Genomic DNA, 19179 nt, shown 5'->3' with positions numbered 1-19179 from the left:
TATAATAACAATGCACAAAGCTTTTTAAGTAGCAGTAACTTGATGATAAATTTCCACTTCCAGAACAGGTAGACAAGATAAAGAATTTACTTACTACTTTGATTCCTCTCAGAACATCAGACCACCATTTGGGGGAAAGTGCAGCTGCACACATGAATGAACAAAAAAAATAAATAATAAAAGCCAAAAAACCTAAAAAAAAAAACATAAAAAAAAATATATATATATGTATATATATATATATATATATATATACATATATATAAATGTGGCTGTGACACTTGGGTAACAGCTGGGTAGTAGCAACATAATAAAAATTATGTTACTAAGCTAATTTTATGAAGTCATGGCAACTTGAATTTTGTTTGAAGCTTACCAACAATAAAATTTGAGTGTATATGACATGCAAAATTAAGTTCATGTAATAGCCAACATTATTATTTGAACATAACTTAAAAAATAAAGTTAGCAACTTAGAAAGTTTATCTAAATGAATTAATTACATTTTTTACATTGCATTTATGTATTAAATCAAGTGGTGTCAACAGATACTCTGAATTACTTTTTAGAGTATAGTCCTCCTGAGCCTGGAGGGGTTTCATTTGGTCAAAGAGAAACTGAGACATGAAAGTGTAAAGGAAGAACTGAGAATGGAAGCTGATTCTTTGCCGTTCTTTAACCCCTCAGGGTGTGAGAAAAAAAACAGACAGACAGCAAGCTAACGTTTAGTTTCGACTACAAAGTGGTCACATCACTGACCTATAAGTTTCCCTGAAGGGGGATACTCATTCATTTTCTACCACTTTTTCCTCACGAGGGTCGTGGGGGTGCTGGAGCCTATCCCAGCTGTCTTCAGACGAGAGGCGGGGTACACCCTGGACTGGTCTTCAAGTTATTTCCTTTAAACTTAAAAAAGCCAAAAACTTACCACTTCCACACGGATAGGGAGGATAACTATTAACAGTTATTAACATGAACATTAATCAAATGTAATAATTTTTTTCTGGGTACATGATACCATACAGCATCCATATCAAACTTGCGTGGGCCGCACTAACATTAAACTTTCATATCAAGGCGGGGGCCTCAAACTAGTGTCCTGCGGGCCACATTTGGCCTGCGGGCCACATTTGGCCTGCAGGCCGCGTGTTTGAGACCCCTGATCTATAGCTTGTTCACTCTAATTTCCATTGTTGATAGAATTCATTCAGCGGGCCTTCTCCAGCGATTTTGGATCATTCATTCATTCATTTTCTACCGCTTTTTCCTCACAAGGGTCGCGGGGGTGCTGGAGCCTATCCCAGCTGTCTTCGGGCGAGAGGCGGGGTACACCCTGGACTGGTCGCCAGCCAATCACAGGGCACATATAGACAAACAACCATTCACACTCACATTCATACCTATGGACAATTTGGAGTGGCCAATTAACCTAGCATGTTTTTGGAATGTGGGAGGAAACCGGAGTACCCGGAGAAAACCCACGCATGCACGGGGAGAACATGCAAACTCCACACAGAGATGGCCGAGGGTGGAATTGAACCCTGGTCTCCTAGCTGTGAGGTCTGTGCGCTAACCACTAGTCCGCCCCTGAAAAAATATTAATACTAATAATAACAGATTGTGTCACCTGTAACACAGGCTAACTTCCTAGCATATCTGCCTTGGCAGAACAGTCAAAAAAAATATATTCCTTATATGTAGTCATTAGCGATAAAGCATGTGGATTGGTGAATCATGTAGTTTGAATGAATGAAGGCGTTGTTGTTTACAGTGTAAATGAATGCCTCCTTTGGTGATGGTACCATGGAGGGGAGAAAAAGAATGGTGCACACAAACCAACACAGATGATTCGAATCCTGACCACTCGGCTAATCACATTTCCTATAGTAAAGATATAAAAGTGTGTATAGTATGATGTCATCAGTCATCATAATCTTGGCATGTGTATGTAATGAAGTGGAGAAATAAAATGAATGTAATTATAACTCATAACTCGGGATGTCCGATAAACCGATAAATCGGCCTGATATCAGCTATAAAAATGCCGATTTTTTTCTCCCTGGTCATGAAAACCAATATTAAAAAAAATGCTGCATACAACACATATGTGTTCATGTCATGTTACACATATCGCCATCGGCTGATATCGGTATCAGAAAATGAGAATTGGACAATATCGGCAAAAAAGCCAATATCGGACATCCCATCCATTTATCATCAATAGGCTTGAGCCTATGCTAGCTGATAGTGGGTGTTGTTTTATGCCAGGGACGGACTGTTGAGAATAAATTCATTGAATTGAATTGTCCAAGGGCTGCACGGTGTATGGAGTGGCTAGCACACAGGCCTCACAGCTAGGAGACCACAGTTCAATTCCACCCTGGGACAGCTCTATGTGGAGTTTATATGTTCTCCCCGTGCATGTGTGAGTTTTCCTCTCACATTCCAAAAACATGCTAGGTTAATTAGCGACTCCAAATTGTCCATAGGTATGAATGTGAGTGTGAATGGTTGTTTGTCTATATGTCCCTTGTGATTGGCTGGAATAGGCTCCAGCACCCCCGCGACCCTCGTGAGGATAAGCGGTAGAAAATGAATGAATTGTACAAATGCTAGTATTTAACTTCTAACTGTAGGTCATGCTTCTGATATGTTTAGGCCAGCAGAGAAGGTCTTGCTGGCCCTAACTTCACAGCACAGCACTGAGTTTTTTTTTTGTTACTGCTAATTTCAACTTGGCCTTTAGATGGAGTCAGTGCACCATCTCCGTGTAAACACAGTCATCTTTGCAAGCACTTGAACATGCTAGTCCTACTATTGACACCACTTCCCTACCCTACTGCTTTGTGAGGCTATAAACCTTGTAATGTTTTATTCCAGTCCCTGGTCAGAATGATGTTCTGTTTACAATTGTGACTTTGATGCATTGGTAACTATTAATAGGTAGTCAGATGCAATAACAACTGGAAAAATGAACAAAATTGATGATGTCTTCATGTCTGTCTTGTGATCTCTTGAGACTGGATATTACCGCCGTAAGGCATGTTGTAGCAAAGTTTTGCTATGTTTGGGTCATGTGATGGTGATTTTTTATAATTTCTCTGTTGCAAATTGCATGATTGCAAATTGCACAAAATCTGAGATGAAAGAATAAGAGAATGGAATTCTAAAAGAATATAAACATCATGGTGTAACGGTGTGAAATGCACAGTTTGTATAGTTCTTGTTTAACAAAGGACAAACTGTGCTGTCATAAGACAAGGAGGATATTGAGAAACACAAATGGAAGCTTCAGGCTGCAAGCTTTTGACTTTTAAAGTGACAGCTTTAAAAAAAAAGGTCAAAATAATAACATGACAGGCCACATCCAGATTGTTGCCTCAGTATGATGTATTGAATTCACTATTACACACTTTTTTTTCCCTTTATTTGGGCAAATATATGAATCATAACAGTGCATTTCTTCATCAATCAAAATCAAAATATAACTTTCCATTATTTACATTTGTATTCAACTATCAGATAGCAAGCCCAAAAGGAGTAGGCTGAAGCAAAAGCTTATAAATGCCTACCCCTTTTTGCAAGATATAATCATGTTCATTCCACTGTCTTGTTTCCCCTGTTATTATTATCATTGTAATATTATTATTATTATCATTATCATTATTGTTATAGTCTTTATCATTATTACCATCATTATAATCATCATTAATATTACCATTTTCATCATTGTAGTTGAAAATTTTGTGATTTTTTATTTTTAATTATTTAATTTTACAGACTTCATTGCTTCTTGTACAGTGTAGAAATTTCATCTGTTATTTTCAAAAATCTCCAGTCTTTGTGTGTCAATTTATTAAAAACCTATGGTTTTTAATAAATGGTATTTATAACCTATGGTGGCCATATGAACTGTTTTAACAGGACATGTCCTGGTGATAGGGTGAGGAGCTCAGAGTAGAGTCGCTTCTCCTTCACATCGAGAGGAGTCAGTTGATGTGGCTCGGGCATCTAGTCCGGATGCCTCCCGGACACCTCCCTGGTGAGGTGTTCCGGGCATGCCCAGCCGGGAAAAGGCCCCGGGGCAGACCTAGGACACGCTGGAGGGATTATGTCTCACAGCTGGCCTGGGAACGCCTTGGTGTCCTCCCGATGGAGCTGGAGGAGGTGGCTGGGGACCGGGAAGTCTGGGCTTGATAGAATTCCGCGACCCGGACCCGGATAAGCGGAGGAAAATGGATGGATGGATGGATGTCCTGGTGATAGGCTGCATGGGGAACGAGTGGTTAGCGCGCAGGCCACACAGCTAGGAGACCCAAGTTCGATTTCACCCTCGGCCATCTCTGTGTGGAGTTTGCATGTTCTCCCCGTGCATGCGTGGGTTTTCTGCGGGTACTCCGGTTTCCTCCCACATTCCAAAAACATGCTAGGTTAATTGGCGACTCCAAATTGTCCATAGGTATGAATGTGAGTGTGAATGGTTGTTTGTCTATATGTGCCCTGTGATTGGCTGGCGACCAGTCCAGGGTGTACCCCGCCTCTCGCCCAAAGACAGCTGGGATAGGCTCCAGCACCCCCCCTCCCCACGACCCTTGTAGGGCTAAGCGGCAGAAAATGAATGAATGAATGGGTGATAGGTGGGTGGGCCTTTCTAGTCAACGATACGTACAAAAAAGCCAAAGAAAAAGCATCCTCTAATGCTTGCCAACTTGAAGTCTCGCAAACTCAAGTTTCCAAGTTTTCACAAGTTAGGTGATCATTAAGTACGCTAGCCAGCAGGCTAAAGGGCGGAGCTTTTGAGCCACTCAACAGCACAGCTCAGGTAGAGATAGCAACTATAACTGGTGTAACCTGTCTGGTCCACCCATGCGCATGCCCTCTCGAACCAGGGTTCACAGAATGAGAGTTGGGAGCGCTAGCCATTGAGCTAAAAACCTGAGCTGTCAACTTGGGTGTCACAAAGATGTCGCACAGATGCAAGAGCTGGCATCCTTTAAAATGGCGCTGTATTTGGATGAATAGGTATAGAATTAGGTAGGGAGGTAATGGAGGTCTGTGCTAGTTTGAATCAGAATTTCTTGCAGTCTTCTCCCTCTCACTGGAAACCTTGGCCTCCATCTGCAGGCAGTCAGAGCAGACACAGCACAGCAGCCCACATCAAGGCCACTCTATTGGCACGTGGAAAGCAGGAAGTGAACAAATGTAACAGTTACTGATCCAGGCTCACATATCTATCTTTTTCTCTTTCGGACAATTGGTATAGAAGATAAAGGTTCCAGTTCCAGTAGAGTACAGTACTTCTCGAGTGCCTCCTGATGAGCGGATATTATGCCTCTGATGTCATGCGCCTTAAAATGCTTTTTGGCTTCACATTGCACAAACGTTACACTGTAAGTGAGACAGGAGAAAGGTTTAACAGGAGCAGTTAGGCCGCATAGAAAAAGGGGCGGGATGTTTGCCTGCGTGCGAGCGCTTCCATTGGATGACAAGCTGCCATTCACGCGCCAAAGATTTATAACAGAAGGAAACTGAAAATGTTGGATGCACATGTTGCGCGGTGTGTGGGTGTATGCGTGTACATGTGCTGCACTTTAGTTTGCACACTTTGTTCACAGCTGCACCATTCAACCTTTGTATCTCTTTCAGACGCGGCGGCTCCTTTGGTGCCTGACAGGAACTGTTAACTTCATTCATAACAGCGTGAAAGATTGCGTGTGTGTGTGTGTGTGTGTGTGTGTGTGTATCTGCGCTGCAGTTTCAAACAAACAGAACTTACTTATTTGTCTTCCTTGAATGCACACACATGCACCCAAGCATTAGTGTACGTTTTGTATACATGTGAGACAGAGTATCTTCTGGAAGGAGCCTAACCCTTTTTAACGCATTCCATTATCTTTCGCCCACGCACAACACATGTGACCCGCAGTCAATGACAGGAAGTCAGCCAATGTCAAATCCTGCTGTCTGTCTAACCCAGATCCTCTTCTGCCTCCAGTCAGACATGCACATTTCTCAATGTAAGGGAGGGTTGCACTGTCAACAAGCCTGTCGCTGTTAGCTCAAATTGAAGAATTGCCTCAAAGTGTGCCTTAATGGTAGGTGGTGGTGCTGATGAAACGCAATGCACATTTGATCAGTTTCCTGTTACTGTAATGCGTCGTTTACTTCAATTAATAAGTAGCAGCTTAATATTCATTCATTTTCTACCGCTTTTCCTCACGAGGGTCGCGGGGGTGCTGGAGCCTATCCCAGCTGTCTTCAGGCGAGAGGCGGGGTACACCCTGGACTGGTGGCCAGCCAATCACAGGGCACATATAGACAAACAACCATTCACACTCACATTCATACCTATGGACAATTTGGAGTCACCAATTAACCTAGCAAGATTTTGGAATGTGGGAGGAAACCGGAGTACCCGGAGAAAACCCATGCATGCACGGGGAGAACATGCAAACTCCACACAGAGATGGCCGAGGGTGGAATTGAACCCTGGTCTCCTAGCCGTGCCGCCTACTCTACTTTTATATACCTTTTTTTTTAAACTTGACTACTGCACTGAAAGGAGAAGCTCTCCAATCTCGTTGTACATCTTGTATAATGACAATAAAGGCCATTCCATTGTGAGATAACTTAGACATGCAATTGTTCCAGCGAACAAGTCTGGTGCTTGTGTGTCTCACCGAATATTACAGCAACAATACTGACTTGTAGTGTGACCAAGTCATTAGTAATTTTTGCCATGTTTCATTTAAGCGGCAAAAAAAACAGGTATAATTCTTGGGTTGATACATGTGGAGCAAATGAGAAAACAGCAAAGCCTTTAAATGTGAAATTAGTCAACTCCAGACACGTCAGTGTAGAATGTTTTAGTTAATATTTACCGAGGGCATAGAAATGAAAGTGAACATTTATTCCATCGCAGCATGGACTCATTAATTTTCCCTGCAGATTGAGAAATGCTAAATGCCTTTTCATGCAACACACACACACACACACACATCTCTGAAAATGTGGATGTTTACCTCAGTGCGAATGCCACAACTGGTGTCTGAGGGCATGTGTTTGTGTGGCTGCTTGCACGTGCATGCATAAAGAGTTGAATGGACACAGCCACCTCTATGTTCGCTCCTGCAATAAACTGGCTGCTAAGACACATTGCCATCCAAGGCTGAAAGTCAGTACTCCCTTGTCCTTTATGCTTCACACCGTCGTAAAAACGCGGGATAAGGGAAAACAACACTTGACCACCTTCGAGTCGACAAGAGTTAACGAGATTACTGTGGGAGTTAAACACACATAAACACAAACAATAAAGAAACCTTACATTCCTTCTTTTTCCAGTCATGGAACATGCTAATGCTTTTTGTCACTCAACCGCTGGCGCATGCATATACTGTACACCATGCACACTCATATAATCAGAGCAGATCATTTTAGTGACATGCACCGTTATCCAAAACGTAATCTGCCAAAGATAGTTCAAAGATCGGATGGACTGCCTTGAGGTTGTGTGGTTAGGACCTATTATGCCCTTTGTTTTGAGTTGTGGACTCCTGTAGAGCAGCTACACGGAAAGGTTTGTAGACCTTCCAGAATCTGCACCTATTCCAGCTGTATTTCCTTGGATTTCCAAAATAATTGGTCCCACTCTGTGCAAACATGGTGCAGATTTCACCGTACAGCAGAGCAGTGGAGGGAAGGCCTACAGCTTGTTTTCGAAAACGTCTATATAAGGAAGTCCGACTCACTGTGATGTCACAGAGTGAAACCGAGCATTCAGAGCCATCCCAAACGTCAATATCTGAAACTTTGGTATGGTTTAACATGAAAATACAACATTCTAACTACACTTATAGGTCAGAAAAATGGGGGAAAAAAAGCATAATAGGTCCTCTTTAATACTAGAAATTGTCAAGATCATTGATTGATTTTGTGATTTTGTATTGAATTTGTTGTTGATCATGATTATAATAAGTAAAGACCTCAAACAATGCACAGCGATGAGCAAATTCAAGAAACAATACAAGCAGTTGATGTTTGCTAAATACAAAGATGAAGAGTCATGTTGTGCTATATATATCACTACTATGGTATACAAAATGTCATTGTATGGTCATATCACCTTGTACTTCAGTACGGGACAAAAAATTTACAAATTCAAAATAAAAAAAAACACACAAAAAATGTATTATGAAAGCAGGAAGTGAACAAATGTAACAGTTACTGATTGTAAGAGTACCAGATGGAGGGGTAGGATTTAATAAGCTTTGCTTCTTCCTACTCCTTTTGGACATGTGGAACTGAGAACTGATTATGTGATGCATTCAATTGTAATCTGATGTTCAAATGAAATAAAACCATTACCATTAGATAGTACACTAATAATTTGTGTTTTTGTCAACGATAACATGAAACACTATGAAATGTAATGAATTATTATCATGCTGTTTAGTGTTTAAATGCGGCATATGCACACTGAAGCAAATGTTCTGCTAAAATTTATCATTTTTCAAGTATTAAAATATTTAAAATGACAATGATACCCTTGCCACTAGATGTCAGTAATGTTACTGTAATGTTCAGTGAAACACACAAGCACCAGACTTGATTACTAAAACAGATACAATAATCCCTAATAAAAACACATGCCACTGCTGCTACTTACTTATTTTCTTTTACTTCGTCTCCTATAATGGGTATTATGAATGTGAAGATGACTATAGGGATGTTATTTTATGTCTACAGGGCTCTAATAATGTTGTAAACAGGTTTTCTATGGGGGTAGGATTTAATAAGCTTTGCTTCTTCCTACTCCTTTTGGACATGTGGAACTGTGAACTGATTATGTGATGCATTCAATTGTAATCTGATGCATGTTCAAATGAAATAAAACCATTACCATAATCGGAAACAAAACACACAACAAAACTGTATTATGGAAAGCAGGAAGTGAACAAATGTAACAGTTACTGATTGTAAAAGTACCAGATGGAGTGGTAGGATTTAATAAGCCTTGCTTCTTCCTACTCCTTTTGGACATGTGGAACCGTGAACTGATTATGTGATGCATTCAATTGTAATCTGATGCGTTTTCAAATGAAATAAAACCATTACCATAATCGGAAACAAAACACACAACAAAACTTTTAAGATAAATTTGAAGGTGTCAGGGAGCGAGGTTTACCAAGGTACATCCACACTGGATGGCACCCGTTCCATAGATATTATCAATATTTCCATCAATGCGCCCACCCCTAGTTCCCATACATGAGTGCAACGTGCTGATAGGTGATACCATAGTTCCTGTAAGAAAAGGAGGAGATGTATGGATAAGAAAACTTGGATAACTGCTTGTGGGGTCTATCTCACCGCAATATCATCAACAGAGACATTCTTGTTTTTGAAAGCGCTGTGCTCAAGCATCCGCGGTGGTGATGTAATCAGTTTGAGGTGTGAACTAAAACATGGTTGGTTGACGATGAAAAACTGGTGGATTGGGTTAAATGACTTAGCATTTGACACAATGAGTGGTGCAATAAAAAAAATCATTATGAATTAATGCATTTATTTGGTTTTTGTTGTGTTTCTCTGCATCTGCAGGTGAGTGCATGTACACACAGCTGTCACTTAAACACATGAATAGAACCGGTTCAGTGGTCCAGAGGCATCCAAGTGGATCAGCGACTGAGGAAGGACAGCTGGACCCGAAGGGACAATAGCACTCTCAGTTAATCATTAATACACTTAATGAACAGCAGCTAAGGCACTACAAGTTCTTTCACCAACCTCTCCAGAATATTCCGCCCGGAACAGGAGGACGCCAGCCAGCAACCTCATAGTTCGTTAGATGAACATGTGTTGATGACTTCTAACTGAAGATGCAGATTTAAGTTCACCAGCCCTCATTGAAATAATAAGGACTGAATTAGTTTTCATGTGTTTTGTTTCCATACAGAAAGGATCCAGGTTTTCTTTCGATATGGTTTAGATATTGAGCCCCAACTGCAAAGTCTACATCAGGGGCCTCAAACACGCGGCCCGCGGGCCAAATGTGGCCCGCAGGACACTAGTTTGAGGCCCCCGCCTTGATATGAAAGTTTAATGTTAGTGCAACCCGCGCAAGTTTGATATGGATGCTGTATGGTATCATGTACCCAGAAAAAATTATTACGTTTGATTAATGTTCATGTTAAAGGTTAAATAACTGTTAATAGTTATCCTCCCTATCCGTGTGGAAGTGGTAAGTTTTTGGCTATTTAAGTTTAAAGGAAATAACTTGGAGGCTACCGTTTATGTCGCTAGCTCTCTAGTTTGCGAGTTAGCATGTGTCTCAAGACCCTGCAGTTGCGCAATATGTTGTAAATAAAAAGAGTATAAATGTGACTATAGTCGTGTTTTGTCATGTCTACAGGGCTCTAATAATGCTTTGTTCATTTTAATATGAAAAAAATAATTTGTCTACCCACCAACTATATGTGGTTTCGTAAGTTTTTATTATTTGCCGTTTTATTATTATTATTATATTTATTTATTTATTACTGATTGATTGATTTTCTTTATTCTTGATTTGTTTATTTATTTTTCATCTTATTTTGTGCAAAAAAATAAAAATTAAGATATTTGACAACAGTGGAATGTTTTATCAGAGCTTTTATTGTAGAAAATCGGAACCAAAGCACTGAAAAAGTTTGTATATTTTTCTGTTTTTAATAAATGCGTTTATGCCCAGCCTTGCCCAGACCCTACCTCCAGTGGCCCCCCAGGTAAATTGAGTTTGAGACCCCTGGTCTACATCAAGTTAAATATAGACTGAAGAAATCCAAAGTGCTTGTTGTCAAAGACATGAATGAAAATAGCAAACACAAGCAAAAGCATTGGAATACTATGAAAATACACAATAGAACCAAACATGGGACATTGAAAGGTGGAAGCAATTTTGATTCTTTGATGAGAAAATATGTAACCATGACGGTCCTGATGGCTTCCAACCTTACTGGCATGACAAGGAGATGCCACCTGAAATTGTGCAGTGGGTTTTCTGCGGGTACTCCGGTTTCCTCCCACATTCCAAAAACATGCTATGGACTCCAAATTGTCCATAGGTATGAATGTGAGTGTGAATGGTTGTTTGGCCCTGTGATTGGCTGGCGACCAGTCCAGGGTGTACCCCGCCTCTCGCCTGAAGACAGCTGGGATAGGCTCCAGCACCCCCCGCGACCCTCGTGAGGAAAAAGCGGTAGACAATGAATGAATGAATGAATGAATGGTTACATTGGAACAATTCTGATGTTAAATGTCAATTCTGTGTTAGCTGTACCTAAAGAAGTGTCCAACGAGTGTTTGTGTTCCAGCACGGTTTACCATGGTGATGTAGCCTGCTCGAGAGCAAAGTACTTTCACAACAACACCGCACAACTCGCAAATCCTGCTTTATTGTCACGGGATCACACATTTAAGGTAGCTGCTTGGAAACCATGAGCAAGTTTTTGTTTTCAATCCCACAGCAGTCAACAAGCAATATTATTCCGCCAGATCCTGAAACCAGACAAATCAGATCTATATTGGATCGTTTGTTCATTAATTAATTATACAATTCATTGATGTTATCAATGTAACTTCAGAAATTCAACATCTGTCTTTACCTTGTTTTGGGAAGCAGTTGTGCGTCCAGTCTGATCCTCTCCATCTCTGGAGGCAGCAGGTGTTCCTGAAAAGAGCAGGTTTTTATGTCGCCTCTTCCAGTTAGTGGCTTGGTTGTCATGGCGATGGCCCAACAGAAAGAGGCTTGTTTCTGGGGGGGGGCTGTGCCAGGGAGTAGACGAAGAGGACGACATGGGGGAAGAAGAATGAAGGGGGCTTTGCGTGCGTCACACACTCGGGACTCTGGAGTCTGGCTTGACAAGAAAGCGGAAGAGAGGAAATCAAACGACACACACACAAAGGTTTTTATTGTTAACTGGCATCATGTCATGTTGTGTGCTTAAACGCAACATAGGTGATGCAGATTGATCCTGACCACTTGAAAAGTAATCCAAACTGGATTTATTTCTCCCTCAGGTGTGACAGCTGTCTGATTGCTATACCTGTAGCATGGACACACCCCCCCACCACCCTTTTTAGTCTGAGACAGGCCCACAATCAATCTCTTCAGTTGTCTCTATGCATGTGTGTGTGTGTGTGTGTGTGTGTGTAAGGAGATCTGGGAGCGACTGTGAATCACCTGCCCCTTGTTGGCCTCTCTTGTCCCCCTTGGGAGGCTTGTAATTCTCTCCTGGTTGGGCTGATGAGCAGCTGCCACACGCACGCACACACACAAAAACACACAAGGATACAATCACATACATTCGGAGACATAAATATACAGTATGTGCTTGAACTCTGCAAGTAACCTGACTCTTTATAACAGCAAAAACAACGTCTTAGCTCTGAATGTTGCAGCGTTACAGTTCTTCTTCCTGCCCTCAGTCTCTGTAGGAGCCATGGACGGATTTAGATTCATTTTGTAGGTGCATGACAGTTGTTTATGATATTATTTAGGTTTGTTGAGATCACGTGAACTCTCTATAGCAGGGGTCTCAGACACGTGGCCTGCGGGCCAAATGTGGCCCGCAGGACACTAGCTTGAGGCCCCCGCCTTGATATGAAAGTTTAATGTTAGTGCGGCCCGTGCAAGTTTTGATATGGATGCTGTATGGCAGGGGTCGGGAACCTTTTTGGCGAAGAGAGCCATGAAGGCCAGATATTTTAAAATGTGTATCTGTGAGAGCCATATACATTTTTTTAAACATTGAATGCAATAAAATGTGTGCATTTTTATGTAAGACCAACAGTTTTAGATAATGGGCTCTAATTACGTAGACCAGGCACACTACCCCACGCCAATGGGGTGTGGCCAGCACACTTTCGTGAGCAGCGCAGTGTCTAATAATAAATCAAATACTTGTTGCCATTAATACAACTTCTGCTGCTGCATAATTTTGCACCGTACTCCGTAGACGTATTTCATTCTTTTGGCCATCTTTGCCAGAAGGCTTGGTTCTGCAGCTTTAGCTAGGTGACTATTTGACTAAAGGAGAAAAGTTTATATTTACATGTTGACATCTCAATGACCGAGGTAGACTACCGCATTACCCAGTAATAATCAAGTTTTGGTGTTTAACCTGGGAAATATGCATAAGAAAGTTGTTGATTTTGAATATTATTTTTAACAGTCATTTCTGTGATGGTTTACTTTAAAATGTTAGCAAAAATAAATTTTTATTGTGGTAAGAAATGCTTGAGAGCCAGATACAGTCATCAAAAGAGCCCTACCTGGCTCCCGAGCCATAGGTACCCTACCTCTGCTGTATGGTATCATGTACCCAGAAAAAATTCTTACGTTTGATTAATGTTCATGTTAAAGGTTAAATAACTGTTAGTAGTTATCCTCCCTATCCGTGTGGAAGTGGTAACTTTTTGGCTATTTAAGTTTAAAGGAAATAACTAGAAGGCTACCGTTTAGGTCGCTGGCTCTCTAGTTTGCGAGTTAGCATGTGTCTCATGACCCTGCAGTTGCGCAATATGTTGTAAATAAAAAGAGTCTAAATGTGACTATAGTCGTGTTTTGTCATGTCTCCAGGGCTCTAATAATGCTTTGTTCATTTTAATCTGAAAAAAAATATTTGTCTACCCACCAACTATATGTGGTTTCTTAAGTTTTTATTATGTGCCGTTTTATTATTATTATATTTATTTATTACTGATTGATTGATTTTCTTTATTCTTGATTTGTTTGTTTATTTTTCATCTTATTTTGTGCAGAAAAATAAAAATTAAGATATTTGAGAACAGTGGAATGTTTTATCAGAGCTTTTATTGTAGAAAATCGGAACCAAAGCACTGAAAAAGTTTGTATATTTTTCTGTTTTTAATAAATGCGTTTTGGTTTTTTTTGGAAAACCTGATGCGGCCCAGCCTCGCCCAGACCCTAGTTCCAGTGGCCCCCAGGTAAATTGAGTTTGAGACCCCTGCTCTATAGTAAAAATGTACTGTCATATTTCACCAAATGAAAGACATTTGAACTCACTTTGTATTACTTTTGTAATACTTTTCTACATCAAATGTGTTTCCTTGCCGCCCTCAGTCTCCTCTCTAATAGAGTGTGTCTATTTACTGTACTATGTACAATTTAACAGCCATTAAATCACACACAGATACGATCAAAGATGTACAGAGACACCAGGATGATCGGTTGTTGTCTGCTTTACTTATTAGTAAGATTACAAATTCCGCAGTCTCCACTGTGCTGCAGCGGCCCTCAGTCTCCTCTTGAATAAAATCTGTCAACTCTGTGTCCAGAAGTCACAAAAACACCCAGGGATGAAATCAGAGAGACACCAATAAAGGGTGTTTCCATGCTAGTATTGTTAAGAGGTATTGTTTTGATAAACGTTAGTTAAGAATAGTCTGCACGGCGGTCGAGTGGTTAGCACGCGAGTTTAATTCCACCCTAGGGCATCTCTGTGTGGAGTTTGCATGTTCTCCCCGTGCATGCGTGGGTTTTCTCTGGTTTCCTCCCACATTCCAAAAACATGCTAGGTTAATTGGCGACTCCAAATTGTCCATAGGTATGAATGTGAGTGTGAATGGTTGTTTGTCTATATGTGCCCTGTGATTGGCTGGCCACCAGTCCAGGGTGTACCCCGCCTCTCGCCCAAAGACAGCTGGGATAGGCTCCAGCACCCCCGCGACCCTCGTGAGGAAAAGCGGTAGAAAATGAATGAATGAATGAATGAGTTAGGAATAGTCTGCATGGCGGACGAGTGGTTAGCACACAGGCCTCACAGCAAGGAGACCCGAGTTCAGTTCCATCCTTGGGCATCTCTGTGTGGAGTTTGCATGTTCTCCCCGTGCATGCGTGGGTTTTCTCCGGGTACTCCGGTTTCCTCCCACATTCCAAAAACATGCTAGGTTAATTGGCGACTCCAAGTTGTCCATAGGTATGAATGTGAGTGTGAATGGTTGTTTGTCTATATGTGCCCTGTGATTGGCTGGTGACCAGTCCAGGGTGTACCCCGCCTATCGCCCGAAGACAGCTGGGGTAGGCTCCAGCAGCCCCCGTGACCCTCGTGAGGATAAGCGGTAGAAAATGAATGAATAGAATAGTTAAGAATGAATAGTTAGGAATACAGTACGACATGAAAACAACTGAGCTCTGAACTTTGCAGTATTACACTCCACGCTCTCCACTTTGCTGTTTTTGTACTGTAAATGTCTGCTTTACAAAAACCATAAAGCATGTAGGAAAAACTCAGCACGAGGGACTAGCCAAGATACTTAAAGCAATGTTGACTGTGTGAAAATGTCCACACTGCAAATTTTTCAATGACATTTCATATAAAATCCGAAGGAGTGGCTCTGTCAAGCAGCATTCCTCCACACGGAGGGAAGCCGGTGGCAGATTCTCACAGCACATGGGCTGATTTGCCAGATGAGGCTTTGCAGCAACATGCATTGTGATGCATAAACGTTGTATGGGAGTGTTTTGTTTTTGTTTTAGATTTGGACACAATTTGGACTGACCGGTTGGCTTTTCATTCATTTTACATTGCAGCCTGTATCAGAAAGTTGTCTTTAGCAAGCATTATTATGATGATATTTACGATGATAGAGTCCCTTCAACATAACATCTCTTTACCGCACACAGAGAATTGGTTTGTTTTCCAGCACACCCCCCCTCCCCCCAAAAAAGCCACCATGCAAATTTATTCAACCCAGGCAAATGGCTCTCAGAGTGGATTTCACAGGAACAATGATGACAAAAAATGTAAATGCCCACATTTACAGTAATTGGGGACATTGTTTGCTTTGTGTCTTTTCTCATGCAAATACTTGGAGGTCACCAAAAAAGTTGGGCAGCGAAAATAGCCAACTTTACCTCAAAATAGGACCCTTTTCCTGTTATCTTCTCACAGTACAAACCTCCCAATAGTTATGATAATGCTTCTTACAGCTGGCCTTTTTATGGAGATAATCTGACATTAGGTCTCAATGCTAAAACATTTGACATAAATGAGCATTAATTTACTGAAACTGGCCATAATGCAATTTGATGGTTGTGAAATGATGCAAAAGTTGTACTGTCATTATAATTGTTGTTATAAATTGTAAATATTGTAAGTGAAACTTTGAGAAACATACAGCAACACACATGACCACGAGTCTTATTTATGTCTTAATAGCTTATTATTTGTATCTATTGTCAACTATATTGGCTAATACTAGTGTAAATGTGATCATAGGGGTGCTATTTCATGTCTAGAGGACTCTAATAATGTTGAAAATCATATTTAGGAGGTAATAAACGGTTTTTCTATGCTCTAAATATGAAAATATTCAATCTATCCGTACAGAGAAATTCACTTATGACGGTCGGGTCTTCAAGCAATCAAATACAATAAACCAGGGATATGTTATAGCACTAACAATATCAAGAATATATGGTTGTTTTGGTTGCTGGTTTCAATAAAGTTATTGTTACTCAACCACCACTTCATCATACTCTTAGTGTCCGGGCAGATCGGCTTCTTAGTCATTTTCGGACATGTGTAAAGCGTAAATTTATAGACAGGGTTCATTAATGCAATATTTCCCAACCTTTATTGAGCCAAGGTACATAATTAATATCTCAAAGCACGCCTGATTATGTAATATGCCAATTGAAATTGTGCACATGCAGCTAATATTGTTGTAAGGATGTAAGTCAAAATGACCACCAGAGATGATGTCACAGTTCAAGCCCCCCGGGCCTTGAACCTGACCCCTTTTCGGACCATCCAGGTTGAGCTCTCCACATTGTACCCCCCCCCCCCCAGAGCCGGGTCTTTGTTGCCGCAGGATCTCCTGAATGGACTGTGTGAGAGGAGATAGATAGTGTGGCCGTCCATCCAATAAACCTCCACTCTCCCCTCCCCGACCCCTGCGGCGCTCCCGAAGTTGGACACGGGAGACAAAACCCGGCGGCGTGGAGGACTATGAATGGTAAAGCACCGAGGAGGCCGAGGGAGAGCAAAGAGGAGGCGGTGTGCCTTTGTAGTCGGGGAGGAATGCGGAAATGTCCCCGCTCCGTGTCAAACCTCTCTGAAGGGGGTCAGGCCACATTCAGCCGGCGTGGGAAAGCCAGGCGGAGACGGAGCTCACACGGCGGAGCGGGGCTGCTGCTGCATGGGCCTGTTTGGGGATATACGGAAGAAAAGACGGGGGGAAATCTAAAGAGGAGCGTGGCTTTGGAGGGCTTGTATCACGCGTTTGCCTTTGTCCTGCGTACCCCACACCCCCCCACCAGCCCCTCCAGTTGTAGCAGTGTGTGCGTGTTTCGTACAACCCTCCTCCTCCGCCTCCTCCAGTTTGAGTGTCCCTGCCTGGGCTGGTGCAGTTTGAGGGATGGGGGGTTAGAGCATGCACCGTCCAACTACCTGTGTGGCCCCCGCATGGAGGACAGTGGACAGGGATGCGTTTGAGCGACCACATTTTTGTCGGAGACACGAGTGCCTCCTCACGTTTATCGGACATGCCGACGTTGCGACACATTATTGACACCACAAAACGAGGTAAACACTGAAAGTGTGTGTGGGAAGGTGTTTTGTGATCAATGTGATACCAAAAGTGTGTTGCCCTAGAGTCCGGTAACGTTGATCAGGCAAAAAAAAAAAAAAAACACGCGTTCGAACTTATTTTAATTTGTATCAATTAAAATGTGTTAAAAATATCCACGGCTTTTTATGCGAATGAAAGTATCATTAAAACCTCGCAGGTGCAATATTTAAAATGATAAGGAGATATTTGGTGCTCGACAGGCGAGTTTTGCAGCGTTTTAAATTGGAAAGTTGAAGACAATGCAGCCAGTAAGACAGCCATGTGCTCGCTAAGTTTGTGTGGCCTCAGTAACACTTAGCTAAAAATGGACAGGGGAAGCAGCTAGTTTGCTACATCCGAAGTACTTTTTGCAGGGGGCTCTGTACTTTTTATTTTCGCTCGGTTTTCTTACATTCTGCTTAATTTATTGATTTTAAAGACAGCCTACATCTTGGAGTATTTGCATGTGCGTTGAGTCCTTGAACGCACCAGACCTCCTCTTTAACGCAGCGCTAGCTAAAAGATGCTAATGATGAAGTGACATTTTGAAAAATATATTTTAAGAAGAGGAAGACAAGTTGTTAAGCGTAACAGGAGGAGGAGGAGTGGAAGTTGGGAGGCAGCAGCAGAAGCAGCAGCAAGCAAGCGAGGCTTTTGTATTGATAGTCGGAATAAAACATGATGACAGTCGTGTGATTGCTACCTGGAGCACAGTTTGACCAACTCTGACAAAGATGGTGTCCACCTCCATCTGTGTCTCTCTGTCATCTTAGGCATGGCATGTGCCAACTTTTTGCTCTGACTATGGCTTGGTGAGAAAAGGCTGGCTCCGTCACCCTCGCTGGGAATCCCCGTAATATTTTCGACAAGAGACGAGGAAAAAAATAAGCAAAAATGGACAAAGAAGCTGGTGGTACGCAGTATGAACCCGTGGCCGAGATTGGAGAAGGAGCTTATGGAAAAGTGTACAAGGCGAGAGATTTGAAGAACGGGGGACGCTTTGTAGCCCTCAAAAGAGTTCGTGTTCAGACTGAGGAAGAGGGGATGCCACTGTCGACCATCCGGGAGGTGGCGGTACTGAGGCAGCTTGAGGCATTTGAGCATCCTAATGTTGTCAGGTAAGTGAGGGGGGTGAAAAGGTGGGTGGCCTAAACACTCATCAAGAGCCTGTTCTCATACATGCTTTTCTATGTGTGCTGCTGACCTTTATTTAATTAAATAAAATTAATTATTACATGCATGGACTCGGCACGGCGGTCTAGTGGTTAGCACACAGACCTCACAGCTAGGAGACCAGGGTTCAATCTCTGTGTGGAGTTTGCATGTTCTCCCCGTGCATGCGTGGGTTTTCTCCGGGTACTCCGGTTTCCTCCCACATTCCAAAAACATGCTAGGTTAATTGGTGACTCCAAATTGTCCATAGGTATGAATGTGAGTGTGAATGGTTGTTTGTCTATATGTGCCCTGTGATTGGCTGGCCACCAGTCCAGGGTGTACCCCGCCTCTCGCCCCAAGACAGCTGGGATAGGCTCCAGCACCCCCGTGACCCTCGTGAGGAAAAGCGGT

The 19179-nt window shown here is 42.0% G+C and overlaps 1 protein-coding gene across 2 annotated transcripts in view; it reads left to right on the top strand.

Moving 5' to 3' along the window:
• The first annotated feature begins 16915 nt into the window (after positions 1–16915).
• The window catches only part of cdk6 (cyclin dependent kinase 6), a 29827-nt gene continuing 27563 nt past the window's right edge, over positions 16916–19179 (top strand). The window contains exons 1-2 of one of the 2 annotated variants that reach the window (XM_058047346.2): positions 16917–17588; positions 18387–18731. In XM_058047346.2, coding sequence (XP_057903329.1) covers positions 18508–18731 — 224 coding nt within the window. In that variant the 5' untranslated portion in view covers positions 16917–17588; positions 18387–18507. Of the gene's footprint in view, positions 18732–19179 lie in introns of both variants that reach the window. The other variant, XM_078791976.1, reaches the window with a different exon arrangement.

Source organism: Doryrhamphus excisus, linkage group LG7, assembly GCF_037039965.1.
Source record: "Doryrhamphus excisus strain RoL-2023G ecotype Guam linkage group LG7, RoL_Dexc_Guam_v1.1, whole genome shotgun sequence".
Taxonomy (NCBI): Eukaryota; Metazoa; Chordata; class Actinopteri; order Syngnathiformes; family Syngnathidae; genus Doryrhamphus; species Doryrhamphus excisus.
The sequence above is the reverse complement of the archived record's forward strand: the minus strand, read 5'-3'. Positions and strand labels throughout refer to the sequence as shown.